Source organism: Pseudopodoces humilis, chromosome 1 (assembly GCF_049639895.1).
Source record: "Pseudopodoces humilis isolate 2021_Gansu_Grassland_sample_001 chromosome 1, ASM4963989v1, whole genome shotgun sequence".
NCBI lineage: Eukaryota > Metazoa > Chordata > Aves > Passeriformes > Paridae > Pseudopodoces > Pseudopodoces humilis.
In genome coordinates this window covers 1376485-1399829 of record NC_142200.1, presented here as the reverse complement: position 1 = coordinate 1399829, position 23345 = coordinate 1376485, and the positions used below count along the sequence as shown (strand labels likewise).

General features: G+C 48.3%; 1 protein-coding gene across 6 annotated transcripts; it reads right to left on the bottom strand.

Annotated features, from left to right (window-relative positions):
* Window positions 1-946: 946 nt before the first annotated feature.
* Window positions 947-20915, bottom strand: TOP1MT (DNA topoisomerase I mitochondrial). 6 transcript variants are annotated; one of them, XM_088061945.1, is made up of 22 exons: window positions 20412-20519; window positions 20179-20229; window positions 19771-19868; window positions 19453-19540; window positions 19257-19333; window positions 18729-18819; window positions 16876-16934; window positions 14836-14908; window positions 13452-14716; window positions 11419-11534; window positions 10104-10225; window positions 9475-9597; window positions 8943-9130; window positions 8054-8198; window positions 7154-7297; window positions 6480-6665; window positions 5924-5992; window positions 4669-4783; window positions 4061-4188; window positions 3282-3376; window positions 2681-2830; window positions 947-2483 (listed from the first exon to the last, which is right to left on the bottom strand). In XM_088061945.1, exons 3-22 carry the CDS (start codon window positions 19809-19811, stop codon window positions 2381-2383), a joined length of 3378 nt encoding a protein of 1125 aa, XP_087918071.1. In that variant the 5' UTR covers window positions 19812-19868; window positions 20179-20229; window positions 20412-20519; the 3' UTR covers window positions 947-2380. The 6 variants fall into 6 exon arrangements, with proteins under 6 accessions (XP_087918071.1, XP_087918063.1, XP_087918068.1 ...); XM_088061937.1 differs by lacking the exons at window positions 20179-20229; window positions 20412-20519 and adding an exon at window positions 20769-20915; XM_088061942.1 differs by lacking the exon at window positions 20179-20229 and having other exon boundaries at window positions 20412-20528.
* Between the last annotated feature and the right edge of the window lie 2430 nt (window positions 20916-23345).

Genomic DNA, 23345 nt, shown 5'->3' with positions numbered 1-23345 from the left:
GGGAAGAGTCTGGGAAACAGCAGCAGATACCAAAGCAAGACAAGAGGAACTTCTCACCCCTTTCTCCCACCCCTAAATGTATCTTCTCAAACAGCTCCTCCATCAACACTGCCCAGTGTAGGACATCCCCAGGCTGCAAAATGGGAACAAACTTTCCAGCCCTCACATGGGTTTTTTTGGGATCTTTTCCATTTGTTTGGGAGGTTTTTTTTTTGGTTTATTAAAGATCTATTATGCACCTAGAACACCCCTAAACTGATCCAGTACCAGCCTGAACAGTCATCTTTGTCCCTGGTAGATTTTTGGGGAGCTCTCCTCCCACCCACTTCGATAAAAAAAAGGCATTTATGAAAAGCAACTTCGGCAACCAAGAAGTCACAGGGGAAGGTGTCATTTCTGGTTTTGTCACAAACCACAAGTCCCCTTTTTAAATAAAAAGGGGAAGTCATCACAATGGAAAAAAAGCTAAACTTTTGACTTTGAATTTCACCAAATGCTGTCATGATCTTGGGTTACCAAAGGCATCCAATGCAAGTTTTGCTCTGCCTACATCATCATAGAAAGCTGGAAAAGACCTTTAGGATCATCAAGTCCAACCACCATGTTCATCACTAAACCATATCTTCAAATGCCATTTCCAGAAGTTTCTTTGAGCACTTCCAGGGATAAAGATTTCAGAAAAAACATTGGGAAAATGGAGCTGAGCCCATGCCTGGAAAGGGCCAAAGTGAGGAGGGGTCATCTGAGCACATCAGCATTGCTTGGAGCCACCAAATAACCCCAAATTATTGGGGAGGGAGAGGGATGCTCCTCTCTGGGACAGGAGTATGATCCTGCTCCACGGGGTTCTGAGCAGTAGGAAAAGCTCCTGGACATTGGGCCATGGGAAATGTCTATGGAATATTGCCAGAAACACTTGGAGTCCTGCAGGAAAAACAGGGTGAGGATGGACATGACCATCTGGGACAGCAACAACCCAGCCTTTCTGGAATTACTCATTTATTTTATAGGATCCCAGAGTGGTTTGGATTGAAAGGAACCTTAAAGCTCATCCATGTGCAGGGACATCTCCCGCTATCCAAGGTTGCTCCAAGCGCCCCACCCAACCTGGCCTTGGAAACTTCCAGGGATACAACACCCAGAACCACACACGGAATGAGTTTCAAAAAGCCTCCAGTCATGGATACTCAGAAAAAAATAAACTACTCCCAGTTTTAATGAAATGCATTCCAAGACCTCCATTTCCAACCAAAAACAGCAACAATTTCAACATGAGAATGAGTGGAAATAAACACATGGGAAGCACCAGGAGCTTTGGAATACAGAGCCCTGGACAGCAGCCCTGAGGTGCCAGAGGGTTTTCCTGCCAATGCAACAGTTTGCTCACACCTGGGATTCTCTGGGATGTGGGAATTCTGCCAGGAATGTGCTGATAACTACCTCTTTTGGGATGTGGAAAGCAGCCAGCTAAGCAGCAAACACAACCAGTTTATGCTGTTAATCCCTGCCTGCTCCATTCCCAGAGTGGGAAGGATGATGCCAAAGGTGCCATCACAGGAGCAACTCCAGGAATACTGGGCACACACCCCACAGAGCCTGGCCCAGCATTATCCCATTTCCTAGGAGATTCCCCATTTCCTAAACCTCTGTCTGGACAGTTCAGTTCCTGCTCTGGATACAGGAGCTGAGCCAGAGCCAAGCGAAGAAAATAAGGAAATACACATGGCCTCAAGCGAGATGTCCTCTCCCAGACAAAAATTTAAACCACATGGGGCTTAAAATAACACTTGGCTCATGACCAAAATTCAGGTGAATTTTAACCCCCTGCAACGTGAAACTGCTTTTAAATCCAACATCTTCCCTTCTGCCTTCTCCTGACATGACACAAATTCACTCCCACGTTTTTTCCATTTAATATCCCTGCAATTGCACAACTTTCTCCTCTCCTGGAGGTGAAAGGGCGCAAAGTCCCCCGAAATGTAAAACCCTGAAATTTTTTCCTTTCCCCCCAGTGTATCCCTAACCCAATCCTGCGTTTTATATTGCAGGATTTATATATATATATCCGTTTTTCTGCTGTCTTGTTAATCAGCACAATTAAGGCTCTTTTTAATCTCCTTCCAAGACTCCAGAGGAAGAAAGAAAAAAATCCCATGTACTTGGCAACTCTGAAGATGAATTAAGAGCGCCCAAAGTCCAAAATCCCAATCAGAATTACCTGTTTCAACTGGAAATCCAGGTGTTTGGTTTTCCATACAAAATACAAAAGGCACCACATTCAGACAACCCTCAGCCCCCAGCAGCAGCAAATTAAAAAAGAAAAAGCTTCCCAGCACCACCAAATGAGCAGGATTTGGAATTTAATGTGGAAGGCACCAGCTCAGAATTCAAAGTCCTCGCCAGCCATGTCGATGGCCCAGGCAAACTTCTCCCTCTGGGTCTTGTTGTAGATCCTCTCGATAGGAATCCCAAATTTCTTGCACCTGTGCAAACCACAAGACACCAGTGGGGTCCAGTTATCCCACAGCCTCCTTCCTACTGCACCTCTGGAAGTGTCCAAGGCCAGGTTGGATGGGGCTTGGAGCAACCTGGAACAGTGGGAGGTGTCCCTGCCCATTGCACACCACAAATTTTAAGGTCCTTTCCAGCCCCATCCCATGATTTCACACCCACGATTTACCAAGCCACACTAATCCTGGGATCCAGGTAGTTCAGCTTGGATGTGCCCAGAGCTATTTGCTTGTTCTCCTCCTTGTCTGTGGCCTGGATGTTCAGCTTGGCCAATTGCTCCTCCAGCCTCTTCAACAGCTTCTTCTTCTTCTCCACATTGCTGAGGGCAGAGAAGGAACAACACAATGTCCCAAAGCCCAGAAATTCCCTGGAATGGCAGAGCCCAAGGGGCCTTTCAGCACTAACCCATTTCTCAAGGGCTTGGATCTTGTGAGGTGCTTTTTTAATATTAAAAATTAACAATAAGAAATGGAATTTCCACCACCAAAGGTGGGCAAACAAAATCCAGCATCCTGGAATGGGTTGCCCAGAGGAGCTGTGGCTGCCCCATCCCTGGAAGTGTCCAAGACCAGGTTGGACAGAGTTTGGAGCAACCTGGGAAAGTAGGACATGTCCCTGAAGGGAACCATACACAAGATCTTGATCATCTTCCAAACTTTCATGGGACAAGAAGGACCCAATCCCTAACATGGGCATTTCTGTTCTGACAGGATCCATGAGTCCTCTGGATCTCTCTTCAAGAGGGGGATTTCCAAGGAAAAGCCACTCACTCTTCTGCTTCAGCATCATTTTTGTCTTTAAACTCATCTTCAGCTTTTTTCAGTTCTTCTTGGGCTTCCTCCACTTGTTTCTTCTTGGCGTCAATCTGTGAAAGTGAAAAAGTCAGACAAGACTTCCAACCTCCCTGAAAGTTTCAGCTTCCTCCCTCTTTTCCTTCACACACCATTCCTCAATTTCTTGAGGAACCCTACTTCCCCATTTTTCCCTGCAGCATTTTATGGGCTCAAACTTTTTTTAGCATCTTCTAAAATATCATCCAGGCCCAGGTACCACAAATGCTTGGAGCTCCTAAATCTGTTCATCTTCTGCACCTGCCTGAGACTGAGGGACTTATGACAGCACCAGAGCCCTCAGAAAAGCCCCAGTCCATCAATAGGGTGTGAGCAAAACCTGAGGACAATTCAAAGTGGTAATTTATGATATTTTCAAGCTGCTTCTCCTACAAGAAAGACAGGAAAAACCTATTTCCCTGATCTTGATCCAACTGGGACAGAGATGCCATCACAAAAGGCCCCCAGCTTGGTTTGAGGACAGAGAGTGATGAAAAATGCTCCAAATTCATAAAAACTCACCCAAATTCTGTGCCAAGCCGCTTCCTCCAGCATTTGAGGTCACCACATCCCTCCCCACCCCTGGGTTGCAATCCACTATTCCCAGGACATTCCCTGATGTTCTTGACCAAGGTGATTCCTTCAGACATCACCCCAGCCCAAAAATAAAACTCAGAGACCAGATTAGGTCTGGGACCTCTCAGCTGGGTCTGTCTCACCTTTTCCTGGAGGACTTGCATGGACCTGGCAAAGGTCTTTGGTATGGACCTCTGATGGTTGCACAGGATGGCCACGGCTCGGTTGGCCCGGTTGTAGGACAGGAGTTTTCCTGCAACGTTGTCTTCAGCTGGAAAGAAATGAAAACTTCACTCTGACTCCATTCCAGGAGTCGGGAAAAGCAGGGAATACAGCAGAAGGAAAGGCAAACAAGTTGCCATCGCATTCTCTCTCCAGGGAGGGCAATAATGGCTGTGGGAATTGGGGAAGGACAACTGAGCATCACAATCTGATGCTGTGACTCATCCCTCACATACCCAAGGAGGCAGAAATAGCGCAACCAACCAGCAACACAAGGAAAAGAGGGGAAAATATTCCCCATCCTGGCCATCAGTTAGTCAGAGCATCCCCGAGTTCACCATTTCTCACTTACCAACATCCCTGACTTGCTGCTCACCCCCATTTGTTACTCCCACCCCGCTGTGTGAAGCATCACCTGCCCAGGTGGGACATGGGCAGTTTTAGGGATCCCAAGAATGGACATTCCTGAGCCCACCATGCTCTTTGGTCCCCCCCATGCTCTGCCAACACCACAACCACTGGAACTCACGGTTGGTGAGGGCCTTGAGTTGCTCCTGCAGGGTGATGGAAGCGTTGTAGGTCCTGAAGACTTTGGCCGTCAAACCATCCATGAGGTGCTGGAGGTGTTTGTTTAGGAAGTTTGTCTGGAGGAGGGAAAAGAGGGAAAAGTGTGGGGGAACTCACAGCAGGAGCTCTAGTGACAGGAAAAGGAGGAATGGCTTCAAACTGACAAAGGGTTTGATAAGATATTGGGAAGGAGTTCTTCCCTGCAAGGCTGGTGAGGCCCTGGAATGGAATTCCCACAGAAGCTGTGGCTGCCTCATCCCTGGAATTGTTCAAGGTCAGGTTGGGTGGAGCTTGGAGCAACCTGGGATAGTGGAAGGTGTCCCTGCCCTTGGCAATGATTCGGAACTTGACAGTCTTTGGGGTCCCTTCCTACCCAAACCACTCTATGATTCCACAAAGGAATAGAACAAGCAGAAGCCAGGACAAATTTCTTTTTAGACTATTTTCTGCCTAAGCCACCAAAATTAGGCATTAACAAAAAATTAAATCCTGCAGCTTGTAGAGATACTTGTGGGGTCAGGTCATCATGTACCCAACGCTGTTCTAAAATTCCATCTAAATCCACCAAAAAAATCTCTCTGGAAGTCAACAATTTCTGCCCATCCATGTCCAAGAGGACATACATAGGCACTTGGGGACATGGTGCCAGTGGACCTGGCAGTGCTGGGTTAATGCTTGGATTTGGTGATCTTAGAGGTCTTTTCCAAACAATCATTCTTGATCTCACACCCAATATCACATCCCTGTCCTGCAGAGAACGTGGGTCTGCTCATCAAACCCACATCCCATCCCAAGGAAGGCGAAGGAGGCAGTTTTTCCAGGAGAGAAGGCAGCACGTCCCTCCAGCAGCCTCTCCCACTTCTGTGGAGCCCTAATGAGGCGCAAAAGCATCAAAAAGCTGAGGTCTGGTACCTCCAGTAATTCTCCAAAATGTGGGCAGACCTTCCCAGGCTACAAAAAGCCCAAGTGGGTGAGCTGGAGAAGGGGAGGAGCAGGAATCCAGCTCCTCAGCAGGGACACAGGGAAGCAGAGACACTCCAGAGTGCAGAAAGAGGCTGGAAAACCTACAGGGTGTTCAGACAGTGACAATGGTGTCCCCCGGGAGAACCAAGAGGTCAAATAAGGCAAAAGGATGACCACCAAAGGCAGCCAAGGGTGTCATGGTTTGGCTTCAGGGCCACCAGTACTCTTTGGAAAGCTTCAAGGTGACAACTCACAGAGAGCTGGTCAAAGAGGTCATCGGTGGGGTCCTTGTTCTTCATGAACAGCTGCAGGTTCTTGAACACCTGAAGAGGAGGAAAGGACAGCCCCGGTCAGGGCCAAGGAATGAATTGCTCCCAGACATCTCCCTCATCTCTCTCTCCTCCTCCAGATGGACTCTGATTCACCCTTGTGTTGGCACATCCCACCAACCTTCTCAACTTCAAGGTGCCACTGGGTGTTCCCCCCTCCACATTTCCCATCTCTGACATTCCAGTTTCTCCACAAACACCATTAAGGTCTTCTTTCCCATGGGCAAAGGAAAATCATTCAATATAAATGGAGACATCTCAAGTCCTGATGCTCACGAGATAATTGAGGATGCTCCAGCAAGAGGTGGGACTTCTCCCTCGTGGTTCATAGGGTAGAACCACCTTGGAAGTTCTATCCCAAAATTTTTCCTGTTCTCCAGGGTTAAAGCACACCTTGGTAGCAGGTTTTGTATGGAAATTTGGGACTGATAAACACCGAGGGAATCCAGATAACCAAGCACTTCCTTTATTCCTTACTCACCTGCTTTTCCACGGACACTTTGTTGTAGTAACGGATGGAGTCTTTCCCAAGGAAGTCGAACTCCACCACGTGCTCCTGCCCATCCAGCTGGGGGTGCAGCTGGATGTGCTCCACGCGCAGAGAGCAGCAGCCAACTGTGTCCGCCGTCTCCCCTTCCTCCTTCTCATTCCCAGCTCGCAGGGCCAGCTGGAAGGAAATAAGGAGTCATCCATCCCATGCCATTCCACCTCAATTCCCCCTTTCCCAGGTTGTTAAAGTGGATCAAGACTAGAGGAGATCGGACCATCTCCACCTATGGATTCATAGAAGGATTTGGAAAGGACCTTCAAGACCACTTGGCTCCAACCCCCTGCAGTGGGCAGGGACACCTCACTAGAGACAATTTTCATCTTCCACGCGTCTGGAAATATTTGAATCCAGGCTGGATGGGGCTTGGAGCCACCTGGTCAAGTGGAAGGTGTCCCTGCCAAAAGGAGAGGGTTGGGATGAGATGATCTTGAAGGTCCCATCCAACCAAACCATTCCAGGATTCCATAATCATCCCTAGATTCTGCATATGGAGCCACCCTGGGTTGCAGAACCAGCAAACACCAGAAGCTGCACAGTGGGGTGGATGAGGGAAGTGAATTCCCAACTTCCACATGGATGGGGAACTGGGGTGAGGCTGTGGATACCTTATCAATGAAGTAGAGGGCCACTGCTCTTTGCCTCTTCTTTATCTCCTTGGATTTCCAGTCTCTCCTGTACTGAGCCCGGATTGTGTGGACAACATCCTTCAGGCGCCGAGCCACCTCGTATTTCTGCCAGTCCTTCTCCCCCTGGAATGGGAAACCAGGATATTTCCCGTTCCACGCCCCATCTTTATTCCACCCCTACCCTGCTCTAGTCAAATCCTGCTCTAGAAACACCTCCAGCATCTAAATCCTGCTCAAACCCCATTGTTTTCTTGGGGAAAATCCGTGAAGGGAATAAACTGGAAAAGAAACAACCCATCCAGGGTTTCTGTGCCCTCTGCTGGCCATGTTGGATCTAGATCCTGGCCAAGTCAAGGTGTTCTCCACCAGCCAGAGCATGGAAAAAGACCAAGTGGTCAAACCATGGCCAAAGGTGGCTCCTTGGACATCAGTGTGGACTGACAGAGCACTTGCTCAGTTGTGTCTACCTGGGCAGCATTCCCACTTTCCTTGAGCCCTTGGAAATAGCCTCAAATCCCCTTTCTCTTCCCACAGAGTTCAATCCCATCTCTTCCTACCCTCCACTTCCTGGTATAAATTAAGCCAGCTCTGGTCCCTGTGGATCTTCTTAGCCCCTGTGGCTCCTTTCAGCCCCTGACTGGCTTCCAGTAGCCTTCCCTGGACACACACGAGCAACGTGGCCCCAGGATGACTCTGCCAGGAGCAACCCATTCCTTGGGATAAGCTTGATGCCTCACAATCATCTGTCCATTCCCTCTCACACCTTCATTTTGTTTATCCACTTTTAAGAGAAGAGCCAGGAAAAAAAAATAAAATTGTTGCTATTCCACATCCTGTCTTTCCCAGATTTTTTCACCTCACCAAGGGCACCATTCCAACCTTCAGCTTGGAGCTGGGATTCAGCATGATGTACTTCAAGGTGTTCTGGATGTTCTCTGTCCACGAAGCCAGCCAGGTGACCGTGTTGTCAAAGCGCACCTCCTTCCACCTGTGACCTTCCGGGGGCTCGGGAATCTTGGAATCCCTGTGGAGAAAGCAGGATTAGAGCCCTTGAAGAATGAAGTTTTCAGTGAGCCAAGGATGGTCACCACATTGAGAAAAACATGGAATCCACCTAGAATTACTCCACAACATGGAATTATTAAAGTTGGAAAAGTCCTCCAAGATCGAGTCCAGTCATGAACCGGCACTGCCACAAGCACCAAACCATGTCCCCAAGTGCCACATCAACACAGCTTTCACATCCCTGCAGGACTGGTGACTCCACCACTGCCCTGAGCAGCCTCTTCTAGTGCTTGACAATACTTTCTGTGGAAAAATTTTTCCCCAATATCCAACCTAAAGCTCCTCTGGCACAACTTGAGGCCATTTCCTCTTCTTCTACAATTTTTTTTTCTGGAAGAAGAGACCAAGCCCTATGTGGCTCCACCCTCCCGTCAAGGAGTTGTAGAAGGTCCCCCACTCCGAGCCTCCTTTTCTCCAGGCTGAGCCCCTCCAGCTCCCTCAGCTGCTCCTGGTGCTCCAGACCCTTCCCACAATCAGGAATTTATCACTTGGATGCTGGGAACAGGAGGAAAACTTGCTGGACTGATGGGGGATGTTTTTAAATCAAGGTCTTCAAATGGGTGGCTTAAGACCAGTCCAGCTCACAGAACTCAGAGGGAAAAGGACTCTCAGGATATGGAAAACAGGGATTTTAGAAGATAGAAAACCCCCAACTCTGGGCAGAGGAAGCCCCAAGAGCTCAGCGCTTTCAAGGACAGCCCACCTGCTGCAGTTGATGATGACATCTTCTGGCATGATCCTCTTCTTCAGCATCCCCATTTTGGGGTGCTCCCCACGGCCACGGAAGAGCCCTGGAGGTTCCGTTTTGAAGTTGCCAATCTTCTCCCGGTGCCCATCCATGATGCAGTATCCATATTCCTCCTGGATCTTATCTGCCTCCTCCTTCAGCTTCTGAAACCAGGACACCACAAAAAAAACCCAGAATGGTTTGGACTGGAAAGGATCTTTAACATTCCAGCCAAGAAGTTTAAGAGGCCATCATTCCCTTGGCAAAGTCCACAATCCTCTGGAGAGGGAAGGACTCCAAAACATGATCCAAGATGACTGGCACCCTGCAAAGCCATGGAATGTGCAGGAACTGCTGATAAAATTCAGGAAGAGGCAGGCAATGGCCATGGAGACAGATCTGGATTAAAGAAGTCCAAGCTCAGGGCACACCACCAGAAAAGACAACAATGAAGAGCCAAAATTCCCAAAACTGGACCCAAAACGTGTCACAGGAACCAGTTCCTCACCTGCTTCTCCTCCTTGGGGAGTGCCTTGCGGGCCTCATTTTTGTCCACAAAATATTTGTGGATCTCCCTGAAGTCGCATTTGTCCAGGTCCTTGATTATCTCTTGCTCCTCTGAGGTCATTTCCTGGGAAAGAGAGGAGAGGGGCTGGGAAAAGCCAGAAGGCAAAACTAATTCCACATGGAGCTGCTGCTTGTGCCTGTCCTTGGAGAAGAGAATAGAGACCCACATTCCAGCTCTTTGAAAAAAGACAGTTCTGGGGTGGAAGAACCTAATATGGAAAAAAAAATCCCCAAACACAACTGCAGGGACAGCACCAAATGTATTTGGGAGGTGGAAACATTCCCTAGAAAGAGTTTTGTGTTGTTCTGGGATCAGAGGTCATTCCTTTGTTGTCCCAAACTGGTTTTGGAGCTGTTTGCAAGATCCACCACCCATACCCATCACTAAAACTCAGAGGGAGCACAGAAAGAAAATCCCAGCCCAAACCCACAAAAAACAAGGAAATAAATCAGGATTTAGAGCCTCATAATTATAAATAAGGAACAAATCCCCCCATTCCCTCCATCCCACACCACAGCCTGGGGCTGATGGGTTTGATGGACATCAAGGAGCCCTCCCAGGGAACGTACCTTCCTCCAGTCATGGAAGAAGTTGTTCTGGAAGACCTCCTTGGTGGTGTACTCATGATCCAACATTTTGGCATAAAATGTGGCAATTTCCTCCGTGGCCAGGCTCAGCTTCAAGGGTTTTCCTGGGAAAAGAGAGGCAGGGACACCTTCCACTATCCCAGGTTGCTCCAAGCCCTGTCTAACCTGGAACACTTCCAGGGATGGGGCAGCCACAGCTTCTCTGGGCAGAATCTTGGATCACTTCTTGGAGGCAAAGCTACCATCCCCTCCTGAGCTCTGGCTGGAGAAATACAACAAAACCAAGGAATATCTTGACTCATCCTAGGAATTACTTGGAAATAACTTCTTTTTTAGGAAAAAGTCCTCTGCAGATGTCCAGGGAATGGTTGATTCCTACTTGAACCACCATTTTTTGGGATTTCTGGACCGAAGGGAATGAAGCCTTGGAGCAGCCCCATGGCAACCCCCACATACCAACTCATCCGTGAGCCCTTCCTGCTTGGGGTTGTTACCAAACACTTTTCCATCCAAGAACGGTGACATTTTTCAGGGAAAAAGTCAACATCAAAGATCCCAAAGTCACCAGCCCAGATCCACAACACCTCAAAGATCACAGAGAAGGTCTAAAGCCTGTCAAGGCTTCTCCTCATGGAGCCAAAATCCCTGAGAGCCCCATGGATGTCCCAGCAGTGCCCTCCGGTGCTGCCAGGCGCCCCCTTGTCCCAAAGTGGCCTTTTTCCTACTGCAAAAAAATATGGAAAATCCCAGGGAACTGAGGAACACCAAGGGAATGTGATCCCTTTCCATCTCCAGCATCCCTTGGCTGACCCCCCAATGTCCTTCTTTCCCCCCTCCCTTTGATCCATCAGAAATGAGCTCAGGGATGAACTGAGAGCAGGGAATGGCAGGAAACCCAGTGGGAATGGCAGGAAAACACGGAGGCAAAATTTGGCTATTGGGTCTGTCCTGCCAGTGACACCCTGAGCTGCTCTAAGGTGATGTGAGGTGACCCTGGGGACATCAGGATCTTGGAGCAACCCTGTCAGATCCCTGGATGTGTCAGTCACTGAGGCCATGGATCAGTAAAAATCCCGTTTTTCCAGCTTGTGGGAAAACATGCATGAGCTGACAACGCTCAACCCCAAAATGCAGCTTAGTGAGCAAAAACAGCCATTAGGATCAGCTCCCCCAGATCCCCGTAATTCCAGCCACGTGTAAGATCCTCCAGCTTTAACCCATGGTTTTTCCAACAGGATATTCATCTTCCCTAAGGAGAGGGCACCACCCCAAGCCCCAGATCCCATCAGAGCCGTACCATCGTAATAAAACTGCACATCCTCAGGCAGAGGCTCGTAGAGGGGCACAAAGTAGGGCCCTCGGTGCTCCAGCTGCATCCATTTGACTCCATCTTCCTTCTTCTCCTCTTCCCACCTGGAACAGACACACAGGAATCCATAAGAATATCCCAAATCTGACATCTCCCCGCAAGGTCACACTGGGGAAATGCTCAGAGCAATGACAGCTGGCACCAAATCCATGTGAAATCCCATTTTTTCTGCTGCTGCCTCAGTTTCCCTGTTCTTTAAAGCAAGGAAAACTGGAATGGAATCCATGAAATCGAGGTGTGGTGACATGGAAGAACTCAGGGGGAGAGTGAAGAGATCCTAAAAGCCACCTCCTTCCAACCTCTTTCTATGGATAGGAATGCCTTCCGCTAATCCAGGTTGCTCCCATCCAATCCAAGGAATATTCCCACGGATGGGTCAGCCAAGGCTTCTCTGGGAAATCTGGGCCTCATAAATATTTATAACTTTGATTTTAATGCAAATAAGATCTTAAGGAATCTTCCCCCTGACGGAGCAAATGGGATTTTAAAGCCACTACAAGTTTTAATTGTGAGGATTTAAAAATAAACCACACCAAACAAACAAACAAACAAAAAAGCAATAAAAAATCCAACAGAATTAAATTTAAAAATTAAAAAAATAATGTCCAAAAAATCCAACCGGAAAAGCAGGACTCCAAAAAGGGGGATAAAACCACAGGTTAGGGTCAGAGGAAAAGCGCTGGTGACAGCAACAGCAAGGCTGGCACTGGCCCCTTAATCCCAGCATCTCCAGGAAAAAATTTAAAAAAAAAAATAAAAAAAATAAAATAAAAGCCATGGATTTCCGGGAAAACACAGCAAGATTCCATACAGAGAAAGCAAAATTCCCGTTTCTCACTCAGCGGTGCCCCGGAAGTTATTTGTGATTTTTTTTTCCCTCCCCATGGGAAGCAGAGCGGAATAAATCCATGGTATCCAAAAGTACGTTTTGCTATAAAAATAGAGGAAATTAAACAGTCGAGGAAAACCAACAAAGTCCAGGAATTTGGGCTGAAAGCATCGGAGAACGGCATCGCCAGGATCATTTTGTGATCGTCTCTCTTCCCGAAATTCTGGCATCCCAAATCCCTGCAGAGGATCCCCCGCACTCACCTTCCAGAGCCCCCCGAGCCCAGCCAGAGGCCAAGGACGGCGACACACGGGAATTTCCTGATGGGAAATGTAGTCGTGGATGTTTTTTTGGGATAGAATTCCTACGTACCAGCCTCTCTCCTCCGGGCCGGGATCCAGCCATTCCAGACAAGGCATTGATTAGGAAAAAAATATATAAAATCCTACTTTTCACGTCACCCTGGATCCTTCAAGGGCCACCTCAAAGCTCCTGGTATCCCTAGATATCCCTGTCTGGGATAATGGCTCCTCCCAGATCAGGCTTTGCTACAGGGTCCCAAAAAGCATCCCAAAAATCCTCCCGCCCTGTCCCAGACCTTGGGGACATCTGGGAGAGAGTGACACCAAGTGGTTAAAATCGCACTGCCAGAAAATAATCCAGCAGCCACATTATTCCACGTCTTTTCCTATAAAATACCTGCCTGGATCATCCCAGATCTGCTGGAGAAGGAAGTGGGGAAGGAATTCAGCCCCTGTACAACTCCCTGGTACAGGCGCTGCTGTCTTGGAATTATTATTGCTATTATTATTGTTATTATTATCATTATTATTACTATTATTATTTCCTTCCAATAATTATGAGCTTCTCCTTTCCCAGGACAGGCACCAGGAAAATCATTGGAGAAGAAATAAATATTAGAAATAAATATAAAAATAATAATTATACAAATCCTGCTGTGCATTCAGGACCATCCCTTATCTTTCACCCGTTTCCAAGAGTGCCGAGTTCAAGGCTCAAGGAAATATAGGAAAATAGCCAAAAAGCGGGAATTTTCACCATTTTGTCCCACAAAATATAATTAAAATCCCAGTTCCAGGGTTAGACCTGCCAAAGACATGCTGGAATTTACCATTTCCATTTGTTTTCCGCCTCTTTTTCTTCTTCTTTCTGTTTTTTAGTCTTTTTTAGGTTCTTTTGTTCTTTTTTTTCTTCTCCTTTTTCTTCTCCTTCCTTAGATTTCTCTTTCCCAGTTTTCCCGGGAGTTTCCTCCTCTTCACTCTTTGTCTCTTTTGTCTCCCCCTTTGGCTTTTTCTTCTTGTTTTTCCTCTTTTTCTCTTTCCCTGAAAGATCTCCCTTCCCTTCATCCTCCTCCTTCACCTCCTGCCCCATCCCTGCGCTCCCAGTCTCTCCCAATCCTTCCTCCCCTTTCCCATCCACCTCTTCCTCCTTTATTCCTTTTCCATCTCCACTTCCTTTTCCCACCCTCTTCTCCTCTTCACCTCCCACTCCTTCCTCTCCCTCCTCATCTTTCTCCATCTCTTGCTCCTCTTCCAGCAATTTTTCCTTCTTTATTTTCCTCTTTCCCACCTTTTCCATCCCCTTCACTTTCCTTTTCCTGGGCTTCTTTGCTTTCCCTGTCTCCTGCTCTTTATCCCCATCATCACATCCCTGGCTGCTGCATCTCTGTCTTTTGGCTCTTCCCTGTCCCCCTTCCAAATTCCTGCCCTCATCCCCCTCAATGCCATCCATCAAATCCTCAAATTTATCCTTCCTCCCTCTTTTCCTCTTCAATCCCCTTTCCTGCTTGTTTTCCTCCTGTTTCTTCCCTATTTTCCTCTTCAATCCCTTTTCCTGCTTGTTTTCCTCCTGTTTCTTCCCTATTTTCCTCTTCAATCCCTTTTCCTGCTTGTTTTCCTCCTGTTTCTTCCCTATTTTCCTCTTCAATCCCTTTTCCTGCTTGTTTTCCTCCTGTTTCTTCCCTATTTTCCTCTTCAATCCCTTTTCCTGCTTGTTTTCCTCCTGTTTCTTCCCTATTTTCCTCTTCAATCCTTTTTCCTGCTTGTTTTCCTCCTGTTTCTTCCCTATTTTCCTCTTCAATCCTTTTTCCTGCTTGTTTTCCTCCTGTTTCTTCCCTATTTTCCTCTTCAATCCCTTTTCCTGCTTGTTTGCCTCCTGCTTCTTCCCTATTTTCCTCTTTGATCCCTTTTCCTGCATGTTTTCCTCCTGTTTCTTCCCTCTTTTTCGTTCAGGGGCTTGGGAATCCTCTTCCTGCTGTGGGATAGGGGGATCCAGCTCCTTCTCCTCAGTCTCCCTCACAGCTGTGAGCCCCACATCCCTCTCCAAAGGATCTCCAGAGGGGGATGCAACCCCACCAGCAACACTTCCACTTGGGAGCTGTGGGAAAGCAGGAATAAGGGAAGAGATGTTGGGAAAGGACAGAGGTTATCCCAAATCCCAAGTGAAGAAGGAGGAGATGCAGGATTAGGTCTGGGATTTCCCCCCGGTTTCCCTACCCCAATTCCATTCTGGGTCTCCAAGAGCTGCTCTCCCACTGCAGGTCCTGCTCTCTGGGATTTGTCCTGGGATCTACAACGACATCACAGCCAGTTCTCACCACCAGAATTCCCTTCTTCCATCCCAAATTAGGGAATTGCTCCCTCATTTACCTCCAACCACGGCAGCACCGCAGATGGAGATGCCCCAAGGCAGCAGGGAATGAACCCAATGAATCCAAGCTAGATTTTATGGGATGAGGGAGCTCAAAGGAGCAGAACCACAAGGTCTCCACACAAAACAGGGGAGGTCCTAAGGAAATATTCCCAGAGAAACCCAGGAGAAAAGGTTTGGCAGCACCAACAGCACAAAGGAAGGGATCAGGTCAGTCATGGACACACAGGAAAAGGAGGCAGATGGGACACAACTCCTGGGAATGTGGGGATGATTCCAATGGGGAATGGGGAGGGAAAGAACCTCATTAATACAACAGGACAAGGAGTGTCCAGATCCATGATCTCCACCATCCATATGGGTGAGGAATCCAGGAGCGTTCCCCTGCTCAGCACAGAGCTCAGGTGAATCTTTGGGAATTCTGTGGGATTTTCAGCCATTATAAAGCACCAGCCTGTCCCTGTAATTTCCCCCGAGGCCTCTCCAAGCCAGGCAGGGAGATGTGAGTCTTCAAGTTGTTCATATTCCAGAAATGTCAAGCAAAATAAGAATGAGGAAAGAGCAGCACAGCCTAAACCAAGCTTATGTCTCCTTAGGCTGAGCCTAAAGGGTGGATTTTGGTGGGGTAAGAGGAAAAAAGGCCCCACGGAAAGGGTGGTCAAGCACTGGAAGAAGCTGCCCAGGAACCCCTGGAAGTGTTCCACAAACCTGTGGATGCGGTGCTCTGGGACCTGGTTTAGAGGTGACATTGGATATTTTTCTGATCTTAAGAATTCCGTGAGTTTAATGTTGAGGTGATGGTGTCCCTTTCCCACAGGGAAACCTGGGGCTTTTCCTTCTGGATCATTGTCACCTCCCAACCAAATCCTCTGGTCTGTCCTGGAGGAAACTAGGATTTTAAACTGAAGCCATGGATCAGATCCATTCCCTGCTTTTCCCAGCTCCCAGATCCTTCAGCAGGAACCCTTTGGAAGCACAGCCAGCTGCCCTGATCCTTCCCCCAGAAAAAAAAAAAAAAAAGAGTTCAAAATCCAGTTTCCTTCTCCCAAGCAGGATAATGATCATTCTTCCTGGACTTCCAAATAGAGAATTCCTGCTTTTAGCCAAAATATGCCGAAATTTCTACAACAGGAAGTGTGAATTTTGGCCCCTCTCTATAAATTAATCTAGGCAGACAATTAATTACCAGGCTGTGGGACATCAAAGCAAGGAAAGCCTTTGAGCTGTGTTGGGATGGAAACAAGTTCCCCAAAAAAAAAAACCTCAGGAGCCAGATGCTTTTTCCACACCGGAACACACATTATTCAATCCCCATTAAATTCCTTAGCGAAAATCATCCTGCAAAACATGCTCAGCCCCCCAGTCCCATTGGCAGGGAGCAGATCCATGAGTCAGAAGGCAAAATTTTGGGATCAGCTCCTTCCTCCAAAGGTTTCATTAGAGGCCTCTCACTGGGAATTTTTAAGAGGCAGAGAGGATTAACCAGCTTTAGGAATTCTGCTTCCTATCTCGGCCCGGATCTAGAGGGAAATAACAGCCTTTTCCCAGGATTTGGGAGGGTGGTTGTTCCCACTAGGACTTTCCCAAAATTTATGTAGGAATGTGCACCTGAGCAATCACAACCTGCTGACTGGGGAGGGTGGATGGGGCTGGAACTTCCCTTTCCACCCTCAAACCCCAGGATGGAGCGTGAAATTCTACTTGGGATGTTTTTTGGAAAGCTTTGAAGTCATTAAAAACACCAGGATGTGGAGAAGCTGCTCCGGGAAGGCACCAACAACCCAGGAGGGAAAAACCAGGATTGTGCAGCTCCAAAGGGAGAAGAAAAAGGACAAAATTCCAGTTCCCTGAAAGAAAAATAATCAAAAAAAAATGATCCAACTCGCCTGGAAGAGTCTTCCAGCCCCACTGGTGGCCCTTGAGGGGGGTTTGCTTTGGTGTCCTCCTGGAAAGTATCAAGGATTTGGGAAAAGTTCCCTGGCACAGGTATCCTAAAGCAGCATCTTCCCCTCCCTCAGCCCCCTTGGCTGGAATTCAGGAACCCAAAATACCAGGTTTTTCCCCAAGTTTTGGAGTTTTATGGGATTAGGAAATCCCTGATTTCCTTCCAACAGCACAACAAAGGAATTCTATGGATAAATATAGGAAAACTCCCAGCCCTCCTCAACCACCTGCTCATTGGAAGCACTGCTGGGAGAGCAATCCAGGGAACAGACGGGATGGGAGGGCTCCAAAATAAAGATGGATCAAATTCCAGGTGCTTGGAAGATGAAATCACCCTTGCAGCAGATGGCAAGAGGGAAAGAGAGGTGGGGAGCAAAGCCATAAGGTGGGAAATACAAGGATGAGAAGGAAGCAGAAAAAAATATGGATCATGGGGATAGGAACTAAAAGAAAATGAGCTTGGAGGGGAAACAAACAGATCCTTAAAATCTGATTCTTAGAGGCCATTTAAAATCCTGGAGAAATAAAAATCAAAATATTTGGAAAATGGGGATACAACCTAAAAGAAAATGAGCTCAGAGGAGATACAAGGAGATCCCTAAAATCTGACCTATGGAGGCCACCAGAAATCCCAGAGAATGGAGAAAAATCCCTCAAAATATAAGGAAAATGGGAAGCTAAAAGAAACCAAGCTCAGAGAGGACATGGAGCTCCAAATTCCATCCCTTGGAGGCCACCAGAAATCCCATTCCACTGTTTTTCCACTTGTTTTCCAAGCTGGAACCATCTTCTCCTGGTCCTGACCGCACAAAGCATCCCAAAACTCATCCTAGCCTCATCCAGGGCTTGCCAAGCACGGAGATTCTCACTCTAAATCCTGACTTCCCCAAGTTTCTCTTCCCAAGAGCTTTCAAGGGAAGCCAAAACCACACAGGGATTTTTCCTGAAAGCTGCTGGGTGAACTCATTAAGGGGAAAATAAAGCTCTGAGTTAATTACAGGTTGGTTATGTCCACATAAACTTTCATTCCCTGGGAACACGCCTGCTCTTGGATTCACAATCCTTCAGAAACCCTGAAATTCTGAAGTTGGGAAATTCAGGAAGAGCCATGGCCTTCCAAAGTCATTCCTGCTGCCTGCAAATGCCTGATGGTTATACTGGGAACGCCAGGAACACACCCTTGGGGGGTTTCGAGGCTGCTCCTTGAATTTGATCCATCCAGGGAAGTTTGGGGACACTTGGGATCCTGTTTGTGAGAGGGATGGAAAGAGGGGAAAAAGGAAAAGCATCTCTGCTGGGTTTACACACAGAGACAAATTAACACAGGAAATGCAAAATATACTGGGAATTTGCTGGGATTTGTGCTCTCCTGGACCAGCCAAGGATCATGGAATGGTTTGGGTTGGAAAGGATCTTAAGGATTATCTCACTTCACCTCCACTTTCCACTATCCCAGGTTGTTCCAAGCCCCATCCAACCTGGCCTTCCAGGGGAGCACGAACAGGGAAAGCAGTGAAAACCAAATTCCTGAGGAAGGAATTCCCAAATTCCCAACCCCCTGCTTAGGAAGTGAGAGTCGCCAATATCCTGGTGCTCCCCACTGGCGCCAGTTTGGGCCAGCACCAAAATGTGACGTATCCAACCCCCAAACCAGGAAATTCATTCCTTAATTCCAGATGCTCAGAAGCTCCTTCCAGGGGCTGGCAGCAGACCACAGGGCAGCACCCTCCCAGCTCCCTTGGGAACAAACCACAGGAATGCTCCCCAGTCCTTCAGCAGAGCGACCACCACGTACCAACCCGGATGCAGCTCCCTCCTCGGCTTGGATCCCGTTCCAGAGGCTGGAGCCAAGGCATTTCCCATCTGCAGCCTCCTGCTTCAGGGAGCTTCTCGGCCAGAAAGGGGACAGAGAAGGGACACACATATTTTAGGGTCATGGAATGGCTTGGGTTGGAAAACCGTGTTTTTCCAAGCTGTTCCCATGGGCAGGCACAGCTTCCACTGTTCCAAGTTTTTCCACACTCCATCCAGCCTGGCCTTGGACATTTCCAGGGATGGGGCAGCCACAGCTTCTTTGGGAAGCCCCTGCCAGGGGCTCACCACCCTCCCAGGGAAGAATTCCTTCCCAATATCCAAACCTTTCATCCTTCAGCTTAAGGTGATTCCCCTTTTCCCATCACTCCATATCCTTTATTTTTCCCCTATTAAAAACTCCTTTTGATAACCAAAGCAACATAAGGGAAGCAGAGCATTCCCATGGGACAACCCAGATGGAAAAGCCCAGCCCTGCAGATCCCATCTCCATCCCAATCCAAGGATTGACCTGCTGATGATGTTCTCCTGCAGTGGCTTTTCCGTGACTTTTGATGGTTTTTTCTTCTTCCCTTTTCCCATGGAAGGCTTTGCACCGGGACAGAGCAGGATAAAGGAGAGGGAAGTTCATACCATGGGTTTGAGTCCCATGGAATTTTTGGGATAATTACAAGGGTCACCCCAAGGCACAGAGGCGGGGTTGGTACCTTCACTGTACATTCCAGCTCCTTCTTCTTCTTCACCGGGAGCGCCTTTGGCTCGTCCTGCCCCTTTTCCAACTCATACTTTCGCTTCCTGGAATAAGGAAGAATTGATCCCACTGAAACCAACCCCTAAGTGGTGACAATAAACCATGCCACGATGCCATACTTCCTCATCCTTGTATCCAGCAGCACCAAATATTGCTTCCCAAAAGGAATTCTGGATGAATTTCTCTGCTTGAGCGCTGAAATTCCCAGGAAAACCAATGGGATAACAAAGCTGGAGCCCCCCCAAAATTCCCTGCCATGCTCCATGGTACCCACCTGCTACTTTTCTTCACCCCATTGTCTTTTGACACCCCCATAGCTCCGTCATCCACAATTTCCTGGGAGTGCTGAGGCAGAGAATCCAAGCTCGGTCACTGGAATGAGATGGAAACAGCACAGGGTTGGTGCCACCCCAGTTCTGCTCTCCAAGGAAACCCCAACAGCTCAATCCCAAAGTCTGGAGCCCACAGAGTCAAGCTTATCTTTGATGAGGACCCATGTTGAAAAAAAGAAGGAAAATCCTTTAGCTCAGTCCCTGAAATTCTGTTGGAGGTGGAAAGTAAAGGACAATAAAAGGAAAAAAGAGGAAATTCCCTAAAACTGTTCAGGAATTCACCAGAGAGCTTCCACCATGACAATTAATAATAATTAGGCACAGCAGAAAAGCAGGGTAAATTGAGATACCTCTCCCCTCTCCTCATGGAACAGCCAGACGCTCCCAAATCCCTGTTTTCCCTAGAAACTCAAGAGGATGCAAGGAATAAAGGTCATATTCCTGGTTCCCATCCATGAAAAATCTCCACAATGAGGAAAAAAAACCCCTGGGATTTCCTCAAGGAGGTAAATAAAAACCAATATGAAACATCCTGAAAACTTTTCTGGGAGTAGAAAACACTTGGAAAAACTCCCTATTTTACCAGGCTTTGCTGTGCCAAGAGCATTTGCAGTTGGGATGAAGCTCAGTTGGTACAGGAGAACATTCCCAATCCCAGCCAGCCTGGAGAAGACCTCACTCCTCACCCAGCTGCTTCCCTAAGGGAAATCCCCTCTCTCCCGGGAAAATCCTTTAAAGTCTCCCTCAGCCTGATTGGAAGCTTCCAGCCCAGGATGCATCCTGGGAAATGAAGCTTTAGCCCAAAAGCTGAATTTTGGGAATGTCCTTCAACCAGCAACTCCTCAGCAAGGAGACCTGGGAAGCAGGGCAATACTTTGGACCAATCAAGTACAGAATGGGGCCAAAAATAGGGAATTAAAAATAATCTGGAAAAACCTACTTGGCAGGAAATGTTTCCTCATTAATTGCATCATTAAATTAATCCCCAAATCCATCTTTTCTCAGCTGTCTCTCATCCATCAGAGCTCCGTGGTTAGATGTGGAGGGGTCTGGGCACAAAGCCCAGATCCCACAGGATCCTACTGCCCATAACCCTCAAACTGAAACCCATCCCACTCCTTTCCAGCCCTTTTCATGGGATGAGTCCATTACTTCCACCTGCCCCTGATGTCATCAAGAACCTCATCCCAGCTGAGCCTCCCAATGTCCACATCCATCCCAAACCAGGTGTAAGCAGCACACCTGGGAAGGGAGTGGGGAATAGGGATAATGGGAAAAAGCTTTCCCCAATTTAGGGGAGAAAAGAAGCATCCAGGGAGATCTCAGAGCCCCTTCCAGTGCCTAAAGGGGCTCCAGGAGAGCTGGAGAGGGACTCTGGAAAAAGAATGGAATGACAGGACAAGGGGAATAGCTTTAAACTGGAATAGGGCAGATTAGATGGGATATTAGGAAGGAATTCTTGGCTGTGAGGGGCTGGAATGGAATTCCCAGAGAAGCTGTGGCTGCCCCATCCCTGGAAATGTCCAAGGCCTTGGATCAACCTGTTCTAGTGGAAGGTCTCCCTGCTCTCTGTACTGGATGACCTTTCAAGCCCCTTCCAACCCAAACCATGCCGTAATTCCAGGAAAACTCAAGGATTTGGGTGAATAAAGGGCACTGCTCCATGAGGAATCCCCAGCCAGGATGAGTAGCGGGGCCTCGCATTCCCCTGGGAAGGTCCCGCCCGGTTGGCGGCCGGGGGTGGGAGCGGAAACCCCCGGAGGAAGGGCTGGATCTGGGAAAGCCTCTTTGATCCCTGTTGCGCCATCCTGGGAAAAACACATCCAAGCCACCTTTCTGGCTGGATGAGTAGAGGTTGTCCAGGGATGGGAGCCAGCCCCGGGGAAGGGAGCAGGGAAGGACAATTTCAAGCCGGGGCTTGTTTGCTCTTGGCTGCATCCTTCCAAGGACAGCTTGGATTTGGATTTCTCCCATTTTTCCTGAATTCAATAAGATTTATTCAGCTTTGTGGAGGTTTCTCCTAAGTTTTCTATGTCCATGATGGGAAAAGATGGGTTTTGCAGGGATGTGAGCTGGGAAAAACCTGTCCTAGCCTAGAGCAGCTCCAGTTTGCTCCTCAGTCCCATGCAAGCACAACCTGGGATAAATCCAGATCTTTAAATAAAAAAAAGAGCTGGGATAAATCCACAGCTCTTTGCCATGAGGGGAATTAGAATGGGATGGCTCCATCCGGAGCTCTGCTTGGGAAAAGTGGAGCACAAAGGGGGGTTTGGCTCATCCTTAGGGAAAACCAGACTGGAATGGGATCCCTGCATGGTTTGGTGACACCACAGCAGCTGTTGGGGGATGTATCCATTAAATATTCCAGATTAATCAGTAATTCCACTTTTCTAGTACAGCCTTTCCTTTTGGATTGGAAAATCCTGGAGGAAGAGAAGCCCTTCCCTGTGATCACACAGTCATTGAAGCCCTGATGAGAAAAAATAACTGGGAAAGGGTGGAACGGGTTTAATAAATGCAGTTATAAAATAACTCCACACCATATAAAACATTTAATGTATCTTGGGCTAATATTTTCCACCCAATAAACAGCTGGATTTGCATGGAATTCCCTGTGTCCCGCTGGTATGAATGGGATTTATCTCTCATTAATTTCATTGTGGCCCACATAAAGACTCAGGGTGCTTCTTGTGCTTAGTGACAAAGGTTCAGAGCAGGAATATGGGGCAGGATTTGCCTGAAAAAAGGAATAAAGAGGATTTCATTTTATTTCTTCATTAATTTTTTATTATGTTTCATACTAAACTATGGTTTATACAGGACCAGCTACCATGGGTACAAGAGGGCAAGGGCACAGCAGCCCAGATGTTGAGGAGAGGAGGGGGGGAGCCCTGGGGAGGGGCAGAATGAGGGAGGGACCGCCCAGATGTGGCCGGGGGCGTGAAGGAGTACACCTGGTTAGAAGTTGAGTAGCCCAGATGTGGCTGGGATGGGGACGGGGGCTCCTTGTGGTAGGTGGGGTCATCCAGATGTCGCCGGGCTGGGAACAGACAAGCACTGAGATGTGAGGCAGGGAATGGGGACAGGCCCAGATGTGGCTGGAATTGGGAAAGTCGCCTGGCTGAAATCGGGGGTCGTCCAGATGTGACCGGGGTGGGGAGGGTGCCCCTTGTTTTAGCTGGGATCATCCAGATGTGCCCGGACTGGGATCAGAGCCCACCCAGATGTGGACCCGGGAGGGGGGACCCCAGTCCAGCCGCGGCTGTGGGCGGGGCTTGTAGCCCCGCCCCTTAGTGACGTCACCCGCGTTCTAATTCCCACCGTTGCCACAGGCAACGGACCCTCCGCTCCTCCCCCCGCCGCCTCTCCCAATCCCGCGCTTCTATTGGGCAGAATCGTTGTCCGTCAACGCTGCAACGCTCTCTCACTGGTTGCGTTGCAGCTAAGCCCCGCCCCTCCGCCCTGCTTATGCCCCGCGCTCGGCGGAGCCGCCGCGATCGCTCTGGGGCTGGCGGGG